Below are 19,409 nucleotides of genomic sequence, written 5' to 3' on the forward strand. Positions count from 1 at the left end.
TAACAAGTATTTGCACTGTAAAAATGATAAACAAAAGAAATAGTATTTTTCAGTTCACCTCATACAAGTACTATTGTGCAATCTCTTTGACATGAAAGTGGAACTTACAAATGTAGATTTTTTTTGTTACATAACTTCACTCAAAACCAAAACAACGTAAAACTTCAGAGCCTACACATCCACTCAGTCCTATCTCTTGTTCAGCAAATCGCTAAGACAAACAAATGTGTTTACATTTACAGGAGATAATGCTGCCCTCTTCTTATTTACAAGGTCACCAGAAAGTGAGAACTGGTATTTGCATGGCACTTTCGTGCCCAACATTGCAAGGTATTTACGTGCCAGATATGCTAAACGTTTATATGCCCCTTCATGCTTCAGCCACCATTCCAGAGGACATGCTTCCATGCTGAGGACGCTCATTAATAAAATAATGCATTAAATAAATTTGTGACTGAATTCCTTGGGGGAGAATTGTATGTCCCCTGTTCTGTTTTACCCACATTCTGCCATATAGTTCATGTTATTTTGGTCTTGGATGATGACCCAGCATGTTGCTTGTTTTAAGAACACTTTCCCTGCAGATTTCACAAAACACAAAGAAGGTACTAATGTGAGATTTCTAAAGATAGCTACATCAGTCAACCCAAGGTTTAAGAATCTGAAGTGCCTTCCAAAATCTGAGAGGGATGAGGTGTGGAGCATGCTTTCAGAAGTCTTAAAAGAGAAACACTCTTATGTGGAAACTACAGAACCCAAACCATCAAAAGGGAAAATCAACCTTCTGCTGATGGCATCTGACTCAGATAATGAAAATGAACATGCGTCAGTCCACACTGCTTTGGATTGTTATCAAGCAGAACCCATCGTCAGCATGGACACGTCCCCTGGCATGGTGGTTGAAACATGAAGGGACATATGAATCTTTAGCACATCTGGCACATAAATACAGACGCTCCCAGGGTTACGCAAACCCAACTTACGGAAAAAGTTCCGTAGCTTTTTTTTTTTGCATAATCGTCAGAAATACGTTCCTGACTTACGCAAAATTCAACTTACGCAAGGCATTCCAGAATGGAACGCTTGCAAATGTCAGGGAGCTTCTGTACTTCGCGACACTGGCTACAAAATTGCCATGAGAATGCCCGTTCTCACTTTCAGGTGACACTGTAAACAAGCAGCAGGCAGCCTTATCTCCTGCAAATGTAAACAAACTTGTCTGTCTGAGCGACTGATGGAACAAGATGTAGGACTGAGTGGACTTGCAGCCTCTACAATTTTACATTGTTTTATTTTTAAATGCAGGGTTTTTTGTACATAATTCTACATTTGTAAATTGAACTTTCATGATAAAGAGATTGCACTACAGTACTTGTATTAGGTAAACTGAAAAATACTATTTCTTTTGTTTTTCTACAGGGCAAATAGATCAAAAATAAAGTGAGCATAGTACACTTTGTAGTCTATGTAATAATTGAAATAAATATATTTGAAAATGTATAAAATATCCAAAATATTTAATAAATGGTATTCTATTATTGTTTAACAGTGTGATTAATCAAGATTCATTTTTTTAAAATCACGCAATTAATCATGATTCATTTTTTTTAATCGCTTGACAGCCCTAATTATTACCCAATAGGTGGTAGTTAAATGTAACTCATTGCTCTTTGACATTGGGTATGTCTACACTATGAAATTAGGTCGAATTTATAGAAGTCGATTTTTAGGAAGCGATTTTATACAGTTGATTGTGTGTGTCCCCACTAAGCATATTAAGTCAGCGGAGTGCCGTGGCTAGCGTCGATGTCTGGAGCGTTGAACTGTGGGTAGCTATCCCACAGTTCCCAGTCTCTGCCACCCATTGGAATTCTGGGTTGAGCTCGCAATGCCTGATGGGGCAAAAACACTGTCGCAGGTGGTTTTGGGTACATGTCATCAGTCGCCCCTCTCTCCGTGAAAGCAACGGCGGATAAATCATTTTGTGCCTTTTTGTCGTGCGGGTGTCATATTGCTTTCAGCAGACAGTGCAGGAGGACTGCTAACCATCATCATCAAACGACCGCTTCCACTGCCACTCTGCTCTCCTGGTGCCATGAATCCACCTTGCAGGTCCTCTCGTCGTGCAGAATAAATATCTATTCTCATAGCATCTGCCTCGCAGGTCCTCTATATGACCGTTGTCATCCGCTGCTTCCACTGCCACTCTGCTCTCCTGTCTCGATCAATAGTGAATTTCTCCATGTTGGCTGTCATGGGCTCCCGCTTCCACTGCAACTCTGCTCTCCTGAATCCACCTCGCAGGTCCTCTCGTCAGTCTCTATAAATATCCATTCTCATTGCATCTCTCTATAAATATCTATTCTGTCATCCACTGCTTCCGCTGCAACTCTGCTCTCCTGCAGACGCCATACCACAGCAAGCATGGAGCCCACTCAGATCACCATGGCAGTTATCACCGTTGTAAACACCTCACCCATTATCCTGCAGTATATGCAGAACCAGAACCTGCAAAAGCAGGCGAGAAGGTAATGGCAGCGCAGTGACAAGACTGATGAGGATATGGACACAGACTTCTCTCAAAGCACGGGCCCTGGCAACGTGGACATCATGGTGGTAATGGGGTAGGTTCGTGCTGTGGAACACCGATTCTGGGCCCGGGAGACAAGCACAGACTGGTGGGACTGCATAGCGTTGCAGGTCTGGGATGATTCCCAGTGGCTGCGAAACTTTCGCATGCATAAGGGCACTTTCATGGAACTTTGTGACTTGCTTTCCCCTGCCCTGAAGTGCCAGAATACCAAGATGAGAGCAGCCCTCACAGTTGAGCAGCAGAAACCCAACTAACCCTCCCCTCCTCCCCGCCCCCCACAATTCTCTTTTCCAGTAGCTATACTGGCCACGAATGCATCCCAAGTCTTCAGGGAAAATTAATCATTAAACACGCTTGCTTTTAAACCATGTATTATATTTACAAAGGTACACTCACCAGAGGTCCCTTCTCCGCCTTCAAGGTCCGGGAGCCCGCCTTGGGAGGGTTGGGAGGGTATTGGCTCCAGGGTGATAAATGGTTCCTGGCTGTTGGGGAGAACGGCTTCTCCGCTTGCTTGCTGTGCGCTACCTTCAACCTCCTCCTCATCTTCGTCCCCAAAATCCTTGCAGGAGTGGGGTAGTGGTGGAGGCACCCCCTAGAATTGCATGCAGCTCATCACAGAAGCAGCACGTCTGGAGGTCTGACCCAGAGCGGCCATTTGCCTCTTTGGTTTTTTGGTAGGCTTGCCTCAGCTCTTTAAGTTTCACGTGGCACTGCTGCGGGTCCGTGTTATAGCCTCTGTCCTTCATACTCTTGGAGAATTTTTCAAATATTTTGGCATTGTATCTTTTGGAACGGAGTTCAGATAGCATGGATTCGTCTCCCCATACAGCGATCAGATCCAGTACCTCCCATTCGGTCCATTCAGGGGCTCTTTTGTAAGTCTGGGACTCCATGGTCACCTCTGCTGATGAGATCTGCACGGTTACCTTTGCTGATCAGCTTGCCAGGCTGGCCAGACAGGAAATGAAATTCAAAAGTTCCCGGGGCTTTTCCTGTGTACCTGGCCAGTGCATCTGAGTTGAAATTGCTGTCCAGAGCAGTCACAATCGAGTACTCTGGGATAGCTCCCGGAGGCCAATACCATCAAATTGCGTCCACGCTACCCCAAATTCAACCTGGCGATGTCGATTTCAGCGCTAATCCCCTCGTTGGGGAGGAGTACAGAAATCGATTTTTTAAGAGCCCTTTAAGTCGACAAAAATAGCTTCGTCGTGTGGACAGGTGCAGGTTTAAATTGATCTAAGGCTGCTAAATTCAACCTAAACTCGTTGTGTAGACCAGGGCATAGAATTCCAAAGGGAAATCTATGAAGAAAAACACTGATTTCCATTAACTTCTTATAGTGCCACCACTTTTAAAGCACAACTTATCCTTGGTTTGTTTCATCAACGATTCTTGAGCCCATCATCTCTTTGAAACATATTTTCAGACAGCACAACTGCTGGTACCTCATATTAAGGATTGTTGTTTTTTTTAAAAAAAAATTTTAAAGCACAGAGGTAAATATGTTCAAAATACAGATCTGAGACAGAAAACTAAGTATTGCTACGGACACACACTCTCAGAAGGAACAATTCCCAAAGAAGAGCTATGAGTGTGTTACACTAAAAATGGAGATTCTTTTTCAAATCTCTGTTCAGATAGTCCATAAAATATAGTACTTTATAGAAGATTCTTTTCAAGTACCTCTAGAAGGAAAGGCTGGAACTGCTTACAACTGCCATGTTGAAATCACCATTAGGGAAGATTTTGTGGCTCTTGTAGAAACTTGAAATATTTTGTACTTGACTTTGTAGCAGTTTCATTTTTCAGATGATGGCACCTCATGTTATTGTCCAGACATGGTGCAGGAGAGACACAAACTGTCGCTGTCTCTACTCCACCTTAAAATATCCAGGCTGTTGCTAAATTGTGTCACTTCTATCTCTACAACAGCTATCTTTTCCCTACTGCTAAAAATTCCACTAACATAGCTTTCTCCCTCCTGGCTGGATCCCTGATTCTCCACTTGCTTCCCTTTAAGCTATCCAACCCATTGATGCAAACATCTTCTTGTCATGTTCCAAGTTTGTGTCTCCTTTCACATCATATTCAAATGCCTCATTCTCAGGATTTTGGATCTCCACTTCTCTTTATGACTGCTCTTCTTTGCTCCTCTTCACCATCCTCTGTCCTACTCTCTGTAAACTCCACTTCCTAAATGACTTGATTTCATTCACAACTGTACAGTTTTCCATGTCCCTCTATATGCCTGGACGAGTCTTCATCCTCTTGTAACCATACATTCTTCCTCCTCCCCTTTAAATATCTCCCCAAAATTTGCCTTGTCCAGATTGTTTTCCATTACTGTTTGCTACGATGCTCCCTGTGCTATGCTATCCACTTGCTGCTATCCACCTGCACCTGACTATGCTATTTTGTGCATAAATATGTACTAATATACAAAACAAACAATTATAGTTAAAAATATTGCCCTGTGTCCTACCCACATCAGTAATAAAGCAATCATAAAAAAGAATTTGAAAATACTGACATTGTTTTCTGTAATGATGCAAAATCACATTTAAATTTTTTCTTTATGTGCAAATCAAAGTTCAATAACTTCCTGGCAGGAATTATTCTTACTGGTAAAATGACATCTAGAAATTTGTGAAATGAGAATTTGTTTGATATCTCAGATCTTTAACTACAGTCTCTAGAGGGCAGTAGAATGTCATTTAGGTCAAGGTCTCCCAACCTTTCCAGACTACTGTACTCTTTTAAGGAGTCTGATTTGTCACGCATATCCCCAAGTTTCATCTCACAGAAAAAAATTGATTTATGTTACTTATGGTCAGTCACCACTTTGTCTGCAATGACTGTTTGAAAGTGGAATTACAAAATGCACCATAAGAGACAAGGTTGGTGAGGTGATACCTTTTATTGGAGCAACTTCAGTTGATTAAAGAGACAAGCTTCTTAACTTTATAAGGTCTTATTCAGGTCTGGGAAAGGTACTCAGAGTATCATAATTAAATACAAGGTGGAACACATTGTTTAGCATAAGTAGTTAACGCATATTGTAAGAAACCATTCAATGTGAAGTGGCCTGTTACACCTCTGCAGTAATTGGACAAAATAAAAGATATTACCTCACTTACGTTGTCTCTCTAATATTTTGGGACCAACACAGCTACAACACTGCAAAATTCACCAGGAAGCTTTTAATTTATCTGCTGCACCACATACAATATTTTCTCTGATTATCAAACTTGTATTATGTAACAGAGCTAGTCATACAGTGGATTTTTCTTTTCATTCACATGCACTGATTTTTCTTTTCTGATCTGTGGTTACAAAGCCAATTTAATAGGCTGTAAAAATGGAACAATCTGAACTTTATTTATTGGAAGGCACAATATGTTAAAGATTTAAATAATTTTAATTATTCTTTTTTAAGATATATTCATTTTGTGAATTAAAGCTAAAGTTGGTTTTCCAAAGATTCCATCCTTTAAGAGGCTACCCTGATTTTCTCAGACCTCTTTCTTCAATCCTCAGAAGCTTGCAGGATTAAGCTCTAACCAACTATTTGGGACCAATTCTGCATTAGTTGTGTACCTTGAAGTCAATGCAAGGTCAGGCTTTTCAGTAGCAGAGGAACTAATTGTGGTTGCTAAAGTCATTAAAATATTTTTACATTATGTTCATTTTTTCTATTCCTATTCAATATATTGTTTTTGGAATGCTTAATCTTAATATGACAAATTCACCAAACAGCTGTATCATAGCCTATTTTTTTCAGCTTTGACAATGCACCAGCACTCAAAATGCTGTAGCCTGTAAATAACATATTATACCACTCTTCAAATCAATGTTATACTGAACAAAATAATTATAGTTAAAACCCACCTCATAATCTACCCTGAGAACAGCAAGTGCATCACATAGCTGCTGTTGGTAGCTTTGTCGAATTTTGACTTCTTTCTGCAATTCAAATTTTTAATGGATTACTGAAACATAGTTATATTGGACTTTAAGAAAAACATTAGTTCTTATTGTTTTTCCACTGAAAAAAATCAAAATGTTGTCCAAATCCTCTGTTCTGGGAGAAAAGTTAATGAGCCAGTGCCCCTATAACTTTTCTGTCCCTTTGTTATTTATATCACTGGTGTATAAATCTCTCATTTCCACTTTTGGATAAATAATTGTACTGTATACATTTTTATATAAATGGGTTCCAAAATACTTTAGACACATACGTGCTGTTGAAAAGAAACAAACAACGATTACTAAATCTTTCCAAAGGAAATACTCGAAATGCAACCAATATATTTAAAAATATGTACAAGGACTGTACACATCTGAAAATGTTTAAAAAGAGAACTCCATACATTTCTCAAATTTAAAAATGTTTTATTATTTATTGTTCATACTGACATCTTGGGAGCTTAAAACTAAACCCCCTTCCTTTACTCTTGTCTTCCCATGCATAAGCATGCACTGGACAGTTATTGTACCAGTTCTCCATGAGCACTAGGACATTGGCAATTAGTTTCGTTTGTTAACAAAAAGAGTGTTAAAGCATTTATTTTGGAAGATAATACATAAAGAATTGCCTGGACTTTATAAACACATAAGAAAAGAGGTAGGTTAAATCTTAGACCTATACATTAAAAGGACATTAACGATGAAAGATCTCACTATTATAGCACGTTTGTTACTAAATGTTAAGATTTTTTGTCAACATTTTTACATATGTTTATATGTAGATGTTTTCCATATAACTACCCACTACTTTTTAAACTGCAAATCTTTGGAAATCCATATACATATTAATCAACATATTTGTGGATTAATTTTATCTTATACTATTACATATCAATAATCTGCCCAAATATAGAGGGTAAATGAATGAGAAATTGACATTTTAAATAGGTTATTCTGTACCTGTTTATGAAAAGCTTCTATGTCTCTCAGTCTGTCATTTATGTGTCTACAGAGATTCGAAGCCTGCTCTTGGATTTTTTCCTCATACTGTGCTTGAAGGATATTTTTATAGATCATAAAATCTTGCTGGATGGAGTCAGTGAACTAAAAATGTAAAGACTGATATTACATATACACTACAAAGGACATTTTTTCTATAATCTTCCCTGCTGATACAAAATAAACTAATCAGAAAGTATTTGTGCTTTAATGATTCTGTTTATGTAAGACACTGGATGAGTGGCAATTTTGTTGACTGAAATATCTTGGCATCCTTCTAAACAGAGATTACAAAATACTCTATCAGAAAACTTATTGAAAAAAAAAATCAAACAACTTAGTTACATAAAGCAAACTAATTGTCTCTGTAGGGTGAAACACAAATTATAAACAGTTATGAAAACAAATTACGTATTGTATTCTCAATGTCACCACTGACAATCTCTGTCACATGCTTTATCATGAACATGATCATTGCATCATATGATCATTACTGTGGGATGTTAAAAGCAAAGACTGGCATCAACAATACTGCAAGTACCTTATGGTTTGGAAGAATCAGATTCATAATACTGCAATTATATGTCTGCACTTTGGGTGGAATTAGGCATGCTCTGAGAACGCCTACTGGTGGGATAGGCAGGGCAACACCTATCTTCACCTGTTAGAGGATAGCACTGACGGTTAGAAATGACAGGCACCTGGGTGCATGCAGAAACTTAGGCTCCTGGGACTTTTACAGACAAAAAAAAAAATTAAGCGCTCAGGAATTGTAGGCACCTCCAGAGTTAGACAGCAGCTGAACAGGGGTTTTAAGGATCTCAGCGGTACTTAAATTTTGGACTTTGGGCTTGGCTACACTTGCAGATGTGCAGCGCTGAGAGTTGCAGCTGTCTTCGTACAGCTGTGTAGGGAAAGCGCTGGAGTGTGGCCACACTGACAGCTACTAGCGCTGCAGTGTGGCCACATTTGCAGCGGTGTTGGGAGTGGTGCATTATGGGTAGCTATCCCAGCGTTCAAGTGGCTGCAACGTGCTTTTCAAAAGAGGGGGTGGGGTGGAGTGTGACAGGGAGCGTGTGGGGGGGGGGAGAGAGAGAGAGAGAGGGGATTTTTGGAGCCGACACTGTGTCAGCTCCCTGCCTTATAAATTCTGACCATTTCCCCGACGCCTCATTCACTCTTAAATGCAAACAGCCTGCAGACCAGATAAGCAGCTGCTCCGACGGACTCCCTTCTCCCCTCCCCCTCCCCGCCGTGCTGTTTCTCTCCTAAAGCAAACTCTAGCTGTAGACATTCATCCCCCTGCCTGCCTCATTCACAGCAAACAGAAGCTGTGTTTGTTTTTTAGATAAGCAGCTCCGGGAGCCCCGAGTTCACAACAAAACAAAGAGAGGCATCATAACAAAACAAAGAGTTCTTTAGTTAAAAGCATTATGGGAAAATTCTGCTGGAGGCCAATTACAGCGCTTTTGGTGGCCACACTGGCGGAGCAGCGCTGCATCACCAGCTCTGCAATAGTTATACCTGAGGCAGAGTAGGAGTACAGCCAGCGCTGCAGCGCTGTATGTGCCTTGCAAGTGTGGACGGTGAGTAAGTTGCAGCACTGTAAACCCACCACCAGCGCTGCAACTCTCCAGTGTAGCCAAGCCCTTAGGCACTTAAGTGAGAAATGCAAGTCCTTTTGTGGATCTAGGCCCTAATGTTAATCATATATCCTACCTATACTAGTATAATTGCAGATACAACATTATTAACAACAACATTTATTTTGTCATAGTGCCTAAAAGTCACAGCCAGGCTGGGTCCCATAGTGGTACGCACAGGGCCGGCTCCAGACCCCAGTGCGCCAAGCGCGCGCTTGGGGCGGCATTTTTCCGGCAGGGCGGCAGCCGGCTCCGGCGGACCTTCCGCTGTCATGCCTGCGGGAGGTCCACCAGAGCCATGGGACCAGCGGACCTCCCGCAGGCATGACTGCGGACGGATCGCTGGTCCTGCGGCTCGGGTGGACCTCCCACAGGCATGACTGCGGATGCTTCACCGGAGCCGCGGACCAGCGAACCCTCCGCAGCAGCGGGAGGTCCACTGGAGCCACGGGACCAGCGGACCCTCCGCAGTCATGCGTGCAGGAGGTCCGCTGGTCCCGTGGCTCCGGTGCACCTCCCGCAGGCATGACTGCTTGGGGCAGCCAAATTCCTAGAGCCGCCCCTGGGTACGCACAACATATTAAATAACAGCTCCTGCCTCAAAGAGCTTCCAGTCTAAAAGACAAGCTATAATAGGGGAATGAAACAAACGAGAAGGCCACAATAGATGGTGGGGGAGACAGGGTACCAAATGTAATAAGATGTATGCCATTTTTTGCCATTCCATAGCTGTGGTCAAAACTTGCCACTGCTTAGCCATATTAGGTTGCAGTTTTCTGTATGCCCTAAGGCAGAGATGAGTTTTGAGGAAGGATTTAGAGGAGCACAGGAAGGATAAGACTAAATTGTCAAATGCTTTGAAAGTAAGGATAAGAAATTAGCATTATGGATTCAGTGAAAAGGGGGGATGATACCGTCGGAGCAATGAGCCAAGTTGATCTTAAGTCATTCAAAATGCAATCACTGAGAGAGCTGAGATTGTAGATTTACAGGCCAAAGAGAAGGAGATTGCAGTAGTCAAGGTGCTACATGATCAGGGCTTGGGAAATAATGTTGGCAGTGTGTGCAGGAAGAAAAGGTCAGATCTCGTAGATACTGTGCAAGAAGAAGCTGTAAGATTTAGAAGTGGCCTGGATGTGCGTGGGAAGAGTGGTGGGGGTGAAAGCTCTCTGTCAGTGGTGGGGCGGAGGGATAGGAGTGGGATTAAAGAGAGCTACTGAAACTCTGTGGGGGATGGGAGTGGGCAGCGAACTCCAGGCTGGGAAGTGGGTCCCAGCTGTTCCTTCCTGCTCTCCGGCCCAATCCTAGGCACTGAGGTGGCCACTTCAGCTCCTCCAGGTCCTACTCTCACAGCCACCCCTTCACACATGTATGTTTTTATATGGGAGAGGAGCCCCCATAATATTTCCATTGCAGAAGCACTAGCTCCTGCTCCCACTCCTTCTCCCATTTCTGCGCCCCACCTCCCTCTGCTGTATGGATCAAAGGAAAAGGCCTGAGCCAAAGCAAAAGCCAATACATTAAGGGCTTGAACAAAAGGGAATATGGTGATGTTGTCTAATGTGATAGAGAAAGGAGTGAGTGGAGAGGGCTCTGGAGAAAAGATCAGGAGCTCAGTTTTGGTCATGTTATGTTTAATTTGTTAGCTGGACACACACTAGGAGATGTCAGAAAGACAGGCTAAGAGTTTAGTTTGGATGGAAGGAGATAAATTCAAAGTAGGGAGTTGTATTTGTGAGTCATCAGCATGAAGATGATAGCTGCCAGCTAGGATTTGACTGAGGTCACACAGAGTGAAAGGAGGAGGGGACCAAGAATGGAGTCCTAAGAGGTTTGAACAGAAAGAAAGAGAAGAAAGGAGGAAGTTCCACTGAATGAGACTCTCAAGGAATGACACAAAATTTAGAAGAATTGAGAGAGAACAGAGTCACAAAAGCCCAAGGATGACAGTGAGTAATTAATTTGAACCTCCTCTTAAAATGAATAAATACTCATGGAATCAAATAATTTGTATTTAAGACAGTGTAATAGAACTTCTATGCTACTTGATAACTGCCCTGTTCTGTTCATTCCCTCTGAAGCACCTGGCACCAGCCACTGTCAAAAGATAAGATAATGAGCTAGATGGATCATTGGTCTGACCCATATGGCCATTCTTATGTTCTTATTTATGTTCTTACATTTTAAGCACTGTAAGAAGGCATGATTGTGATAATTCAGTTGACTGACTAAAGAACACTACTACTTAATAAGAAAAGTTAACATTTTGAATGACAGAAGAACCCAGTGAAGAATCAGGAGAATAGGAGGGTTACAACTAAAGGTTGTGGCAGTGGTTATTATAAAAGCACTCACATGCTATGCACCTTAGTTTTCATGTAAGATAGAAATTGTTTATTTCAATCAGAAACACGAACAGACTTCATCAAAATACAAGCAAAGCATGTATAAAATAATTTTAAAACTTATCGGCTATTTGGTGCAATAGTCTTCCGCAATAACCACAGCAGGTTAATGCATTGTATTATAAATAAGGCTATGTTTTTGTCATAGGTATTTTTAGTAAAAGTCATAAACAGGTCGTGGGCAGTAAACAAAAATTCATGGCCCGTGACCTGTCCATGACTTGTACTATATACCCCTGACTAAATCCTGGGTGCTCTGGGGAAGGGAGTAGGAGGTGGGTGGGTTGCTCAGGGGTGGGGTAGTCCGGGGGTGCTGTGGGAGGAGGGCGGGCGGCAGTGGGCAGCCCAGGACCCCGCAGCTGCTGGGGGTGGGGGAAGGCATCAGCGCATGGCCTGGTCTGCTGCCAGTGTGACCCAGGGAGTGGGCAGCTGCACACAGCCCCAGAACCCCCACTGCTACTGCCGAACTCACGGAGGTCCTGGAAAGTCATGGAATCTGTGACTTCCGTGACAGACTTGCAGCCTTAATTATAAAGTATCTCCTTCCCTCTGTTTTAAATTTGTAGCATTTTAAATGAATGAAAAATGTGAAAAAAATAGGGATCTCTCAGTAACTTTCTTCATACTATTTTGTAATATGGGTTCGTTAGTCATGAATTTGTTAGAGACGGGCTTGTTTTAATCCAATATTAAATGTTTTTATCCAAATATTTTCTTTTTAAGCCTCTTGGTGCTTCTACCAAAATCACAGTAGCAAACTGAAAGAAGACCTTAGTTACAACCAACCTTTCTCTACCTAGTTGATTTGAATATTATATTCCTATTTAATTCATCACATAATTGTTTTATACATAATCTTTTTAAAGTAAGGGTATTGCATTATTTTACACAAGCTACTTTCCTGTATATGCATACATACATAGCCAAATTCACAGGTAGTATTAATGGAGCTGGGCCTATTTATTCCAGCGCTAAACTTCTCTTCTAGTGTCCTAGGCATTAATATAAATTTATTGTATTTATTGTAAATACAATATAAAGGTTTACTGTTTAAGTCTGAAAGTCTTCACTTATGTGCATTCTCTGCTCACCATGTTTAAACTTTTTCCTTTTTTTATATATGCTTGATCAGTCTTCACATGGACATAATATGTACTGTGATGAGTATAACCAAACTGTCTAGTCTTTTATTCAGCTATTCCTATTTAATATAAATGTGAGTTATTGGCATATTTTAACGGAGAACTGAGATTTATGTAAGCTTAAATGAAACAACCATAACAGGACAGAAAATAACATAAAAGGTAAAGATGACTTTGCCAGAGGATTTGTCCTACAACATGGTGAAGAATATCTTGAGACATATCCAAGAAGCATTCTTACCTGTACTAGGGCTTGTGTAGTAGTAGTAAGCTCCTTTAGTTCTACTAATTCTGTGATATCTGTTTGAGTGGCATGATCTGTGATAAAATAGCCTACTTTTAAGTCATCTGAAATGGAAGACCTACAAAAACAAAGTTTTCATTTAAGAAAGATTACTAAATTAATTAGTCAGGTAAGGCAATTTAACTTTAAGAACTGAAATTCAAAACAGTAGTGATCATCCAAAGGACATATGTCTTATTGTTTTACTTACAGTACCTATCTAAGATAACAATTGGGTATCATTTGGGAGAATGGAGTTAGAAGTGTACTTACAATCTGTTTTCCCTTATAATGTTTGTATCATAAAGAGAAGTGTTTCTGATCAGATACTAAGTTTGCTCTGAAGTTTGTTTATGTCTGAATGTTATTTTAAACACTATAGGAAGAGAATGCAGAGAGGAAAGAATGTATTTTGTGACCATTTTTCTATACACAACACTAATAATCTTTCATATAGTTCAGGAAATCATATTTAATTTTAGAGTTGGGTGGGAACTAGATTTTCTGTTTCCTGGAAAAAAATTTCTTCTATTTGGGACAGAACAAAAATAAATTTTGAAATTTCCCACAAAACAAAATTCTGAAAAAAAAAATTAATTTCAGGTCAATGTGTTTTGTTTAGATGCTATATCCCAATTTTGGCATTTTAAATTTTATTTAGAATATTTTAAAAAACCCTCAAAGTTGTTTTGAAACAAAATATATAAATATTCTGTTCTGAAAATGTCAAAACATATTATGATATTATTGGGGCAACTGGCTAGGTCAAATTCTGTTGTCCCGCATCCCAAAAAAGCCAAAAACAGTTTAGACAAGTGAAATGCAATTGCTGCCTTGTTCACAACCTGCTGACCTACACTTCAATAATTCTTGGATGCACTAATTGATTCCTATGTCCAACCTGAGGATGAACTGACAATTTCCTTGTAAATTGTCACTGAACTACACACGTAGATTATACCTGCCTGCCTCAACTGCTTTGCTAAATCCCTCCTCTGGTGCCACTTAGCCAGTTGAGCCTCAGACTACTCTTCATGAGCAGTGCATGTGGCTAATCATGCTAGGAAAAAAAACTGATTATATTCTTGACGGACAACCAAATTGGACATCCAGGTTATTCTTGGACAAGTCACTTAAAAATATTAAGGGGCTGGGGAGGGAAGATTTGCTAGCCTGAGGACAAAGAATCTGTCAGTTAAAACTCTATGGGAGAGGAGGACCAAGTCTATTCATGTTCATACAGTACCTAACAAAATGGTTTGACTGGAGTGTTTTCTCTCTCCTTCATAAAGGGTAATAGAACAACATTCTTCCAGAAAGTGTTCCAAATGAGATCCTCTTTACAAGGCTATCATTACAAATATCCGCCAGTCAAGCACTTTGACCCACCAACCATAATGTGCCAAGTACTATTAACATGTTCAACACACAAACTTTAGGGCTAATCCCAGCTCTGTCACAGACTCATTATTTGGCCTCTGACAACTCATATAATCTTTGTCTCATATTCTCCATGGGACTGAGAGTCAAGCACTCTAGTTCTAATCCTGACTTAGTCACTGACTATCCCAAGACAAGTCACTTAACCCTTCCAGGTCTCATTTTCCACATCTGTAAAACTGAGATAGTTACCACTTCCTGTGAAGATTGGATTTAAGAATTCATTTGTTTATTTCAAAAGCATTACAAAAAATATCAAATTTCAAACCAAGTGAATGGAGTTAAGAACCTATTTCATGTTTAACAAAAACACTTTTAAAAAACTAAACTTTTGTTCACACCTGCTAATACAACATGGGTGCTGTAGAAATATATTACTAGGACAAATCTTTTGCTGCATGAAACAGCATTACAGCCTTCAAAATAGTATGAAATCTTGTTTTAGTTATACACTGACTCTTCAAATTCAACTCCTCTTAAATTTTCCCTGACACAATCCTTCACAGTTACAAGAATTCACATTAATTCTTAGCATGTAGTGATGAACCTAAAACTTTGGACAGGATTTTCAAAAGTGCCTACATAACATAGGTGCACCAATCCCTTTGACTTTCAATAGTATTTGTATGCCTGAACCACATAGGTAGCTTTGAAAATCCCACTCTCTCTCTAACTACGCCATTGTTTTAAAAAATGACTACTCACTGTCATCTGAATAAAATTCTATGATTAGAAGAAAATGGCAAGTTTGAACTAGTAAGCTCTAGCTAGAAATGTAGCAAGTCCTTTGCCTGATAGACTGTTGAAGAACAGAAGTTTCTTCAACAATTTCCATGAGAGATAACGTGAAACAGACACAGTTATATATGGTCAAGTAGTCCACAGGAGTCCGGAACATCCCAGAAGACAGAAGCTGAAAAGCAAAAGCTATGACCAAGAGTCTACCACAAAACTCTGTATAAGACATCCAGTTTTATGATGTGACAATGTTTTCAGTTTTAAATTGGTTATTAGGTTTAGCTACTTATCCCTTAATTGGAAAGGTGCTTAAACTGATCAGTATAGATTAGAGAAAAGGCTATATTTAAATTACCTAATTCATAAAGAAAAAGCCTCAGAACAGGTTTGAAAGCATTCAGAGAGAACCATTTTGCGACTCTTAAAACATTTTGTTTACAGGCACAGAACATCATAACCTTGAAGTATTAAAGTGACACAGAAATGAACGATGTGAATAACTGAATTTTATTTGTTCAGTTGATTACTCCTTTTTGCTTTGTCATTTTTCTTATAATTCCAATAAACCTAGGTACATAAACAAATTCTGTAAAAGCAGCAAAGAGTCTTGTGGCACCTTATCGACTAACAGACATTTTGGAGCATGAGCTTTCGTGGGTGAACACCCCCACTTCGTCGGATGAATCCGACGAAGTGGGTATTCACCCATGAAAGCTCATGCTCCAAAACGTCTGTTAGTCAATAAGGTGCCACAAGACTCTTTGCTGCTTTTACAGATCCAGACTAACACGGCTACCCCTCTGATACTAAACAAATTCTGAGTGACATACGCAACCCCTCATCTAGAATTTAGAGTAACAGATTTGACACTAGCACTGTTCAATATATAAACAAGGATACAAGTGGCTAAAACATCAGTTTTATATTTGAAAGACTGCCCAAAATACTCACTCCATCAGCTGAATGCCCACTAGCATCTTAATGGGATTCAGAATCAGGACTGAAGCAGGGTGAAAGAGTACCACGCACACTTCTCCCACATGCACCACTGCTCAGACAGTCGAATGCATATTACAGGATTTTTGTCTCCTAAAAACATAAACTATTATTTTAGCCACTACTGGAGGCAGGACTTGATGGGATGGTCCCAAAATGGCAATACTCAGCTTCCTACTGAATCACTGGGGCAACACTTCCTATCACACATGTTCTTTAACTGTTGCTAAGTCAGATCCTACTTATCTTTTGACATTTGAAAGGATCAGGACATAAGAATGGGGATAGGGGAGGGGTAAAATTTTCATTTTCTTTTAGGAAAAAAAGATATGGTATCTACCTCACACACAGAAGCTCTTTAGTCATACCAAAAGAATGCTACATTGAGGAACATTGCACAATGGGTGTCAAGCAATAGTAGGCACAACTCCTTGTAATTTTTAAATCTTAAACAAATATGAATAAAGCATTATGAAACAAAGATGTAAGAATAAGGTCACGTACTGCCAAGGACTGATTTAAAAGCTATTTTCGGGTCACATAACAGCCCATAGGGGTGAGTTAATATAATTTAAAGTAATCTTCAGCTGTCATTTTAGAAGAATGGGTCCATGAGGGTGAATTGGTATTGCTTAAAAATAGCTAGTTGGTATTTTTAATTTGATAGGATTTCTCACAACCACAGAGAACAGATGTACAATCCTCTGGCTTGAAACTCCAACTAAACAAGTTAGTGCATTCCCTGAAGGGGCTCTTCAAAAAAGCCTTTGGAAAGAGGAGCATTAAAAAAAAACCAAGCAGTTCCTGTGTTATAAAAACCTTCAAGGCTAATTCTCAAAGTTTCACAACTGTTTTTTAAGCATAGACAGTACAAATATTGCTAGTGTCAAGGTGCCCTACGTCCCCTACTCAATAGCTGGAGGGAGTAAGGCTAGGTACAGCAAGGCACCACATTCACTAAACAAGGTATCAGCTCTTGTTGTTCCCGCCACAATGAAGAGCCAGATGCTCTCCTTCTGTCTCCCTGGCCTTTCTTGGTCCTCAAGTCCCCTCCGCCCACCCACCAGCTTCTCCCTTCCAGCTCCCCCACCTACCTCAGCTGCCCCAGCTCCTCCCCCTCCAACCTCAGCTGCCCCAGCTCCTCCCCTTCCAACTCCCCTACCATGGGCAGCTCTATGTATTGTGTCCTCCCAAGCACAGCACTCAGGCGGCTTTCGGTGGCATGCCTACAGGAGGTCCACCGGTCCTGCGCCTTCGGCGTATCCGCCGCCAAATTGCTGCGGACGCCACGGGACTGGCGGACCTCCCGCAGGCATGCCGCCGAAAGCCGCCTGACTGCTACCCTCACGGCGATCAGCACGCCACCCCCCCATGGCTTACCACCCCAGGCACGCACTTGGTGCACTGGTGCCTGGAGCCAGCCCTGTCCCTTGCCTGCCTGGGCTGCCCCAGCTCCCCCCCACTTCCAGCTCCCCCGCCTGCCTGGGCTGCCCCAGCTCCCCTCTCCCCCCTCCCCTTCCAGCTCCCCCGCCTGCCTGGGCTGCCCCAGCTCCCCCCTCCCCTTCCAGCTCCCCCGCCTGCCTGGGCTGCCCCAGCTCCCCTCTCCCCCCTCCCCTTCCAGCTCCCCCGCCTGCCTGGGCTGCCCCAGCTCCCCCCCCCCCTTCCAGCTCCCCCGCCTGCCTGGGCTGCCCCAGCTCCCCCCCCCTTCCAGCTCCCCCGCCTGCCTGGGCTGCCCCAGCTCCCTCCGCCCCTTCCAGCTCCCCCGCCTGCCTGGGCTGCCCCAGCTCCCCCCTCCCCCCTCCCCTTCCAGCTCCCCCGCCTGCCTGGGCTGCCCCAGCTCCCTCCGCCCCTTCCAGCTCCCCCGCCTGCCTGGGCTGCCCCATCTCGCCCCCCCCCTTACAGCCCCCGCCTGCCTGGGCTGCCCCAGCTCCCCCCTCCCCTTCCAGCTCCCCCGCCTGCCTGGGCTGCCCCAGCTCCCCCCGCCCCTTCCAGCTCCCCCGCCTGCCTGGGCTGCCCCAGCTCCCCCGCCTGCCTGGGCTCCCCCTCCAGCTCCGCGAGTTCACCCCACAGGGGTGCCAGCCCCGTCCCGTGACTCTCTTACCGGCACTCGGCCTCCAGCTCCTCCAGGCAGCAGGGCAGCGCCAGGAGCTCTAGGATGTGCGGGGACAGGCTGAGCTTCCGCCCGGCCGGCAGGCTGCTCATGGCTGGCGCGGAGGCTCCTGCCGCGTCTCCACTAGGGAGTCGGGGAGGACCGCAAGAAAGGAGCTAAGCGTCCGATTCCATGGCAACTAGCGCCCCGCCCCACCTCCCGGAGACATTATTGATTGGAGGCCGGAGGAGTGACGTCACTTCCGATAACAATTTGGGGAGCGTGGAGACGGGGAAGGCAAGGAAGTCACGCTGTGAGCAGCGGTGATGCAATCCCCTCCTAGCCGCTAAGTGCCTGCACTTCACTCCGCAAAGTTACTCCCTCACCCCCTCTGGGACACCCGCAATAACCCCGCCCCACAGACGTCCACCAGCCCTTCCATTTAACCTCAGTGACATCAGACAACGCAGGACACCTGCCAACCTCTCCTCCTGCAGTGACACCACTCCCATCTCCCTGCCTCCACTTTCCAGTGACCTCTTCATACCTGCCAGCCCTTCCTCCGAGGAACACTCCGGCCATATAACCTCCCTCTCCTAGTGTCCACCCTACAACTAACCACAGCTCCCACCAACTTTGTCACCTAACCTCCTCTCACCCACTGATACCCACCAGCCTACCAAAACTCAGCTGCTTCCCCCTCCCACTTATGTGCCTCACCCAACAACACCCACCAAGCCACCCACAAAAGCCCCATATTGCCAAAGATGGACACACACACCTCCCATTCAATGGCTTGCTCCCAGCAACACACATCCCCTTCCAACCAGCCCCCTCCCCAACAGTGACACTCATTACCTTCTTCTAATCACATTCCCTGCCTCCACAGCAACACCCACGAAACCTCCTCCTCCAATGATATCTACCTTCCCACTCATCAACCTCCCACTTCCAGTGACACTCATAAGCACGCACACTCAGCTGCCAACTAAACACAGGCATCTACCATTTGAGCTAAAAGACAAAACTGTTAGCTGTGATTAGACTAGGGTTTATGTCTTTGGAACAGGTATTTGAATGTCATTGTCACAAATATTTGAGCAAGTTTG

The 19,409-nt window shown here is 42.8% G+C and overlaps 1 protein-coding gene across 2 annotated transcripts in view; it reads right to left on the reverse strand.

Moving 5' to 3' along the window:
- C2H10orf67 (chromosome 2 C10orf67 homolog) overlaps positions 1-18,674 on the reverse strand; it is a 118,752-nt gene extending 100,078 nt beyond the window's left edge. The window contains exons 1-4 of one of the 2 annotated variants that reach the window (XM_045003200.1): positions 18,313-18,674; positions 12,996-13,116; positions 7,526-7,669; positions 6,488-6,562 (exon numbers count right to left, since the gene is read on the reverse strand). In XM_045003200.1, coding sequence (XP_044859135.1) covers positions 6,488-6,562; positions 7,526-7,669; positions 12,996-13,116; positions 18,313-18,413 — 441 coding nt within the window. In that variant the 5' untranslated portion in view covers positions 18,414-18,674. The remainder of the gene's footprint in view (positions 1-6,487; positions 6,563-7,525; positions 7,670-12,995; positions 13,117-18,312) is intronic. The other variant, XM_045003201.1, reaches the window with a different exon arrangement.
- Positions 18,675-19,409: the final 735 nt, after the last annotated feature.

Source organism: Mauremys mutica, chromosome 2, assembly GCF_020497125.1.
Source record: "Mauremys mutica isolate MM-2020 ecotype Southern chromosome 2, ASM2049712v1, whole genome shotgun sequence".
Classification (NCBI taxonomy): Eukaryota; Metazoa; Chordata; order Testudines; family Geoemydidae; genus Mauremys; species Mauremys mutica.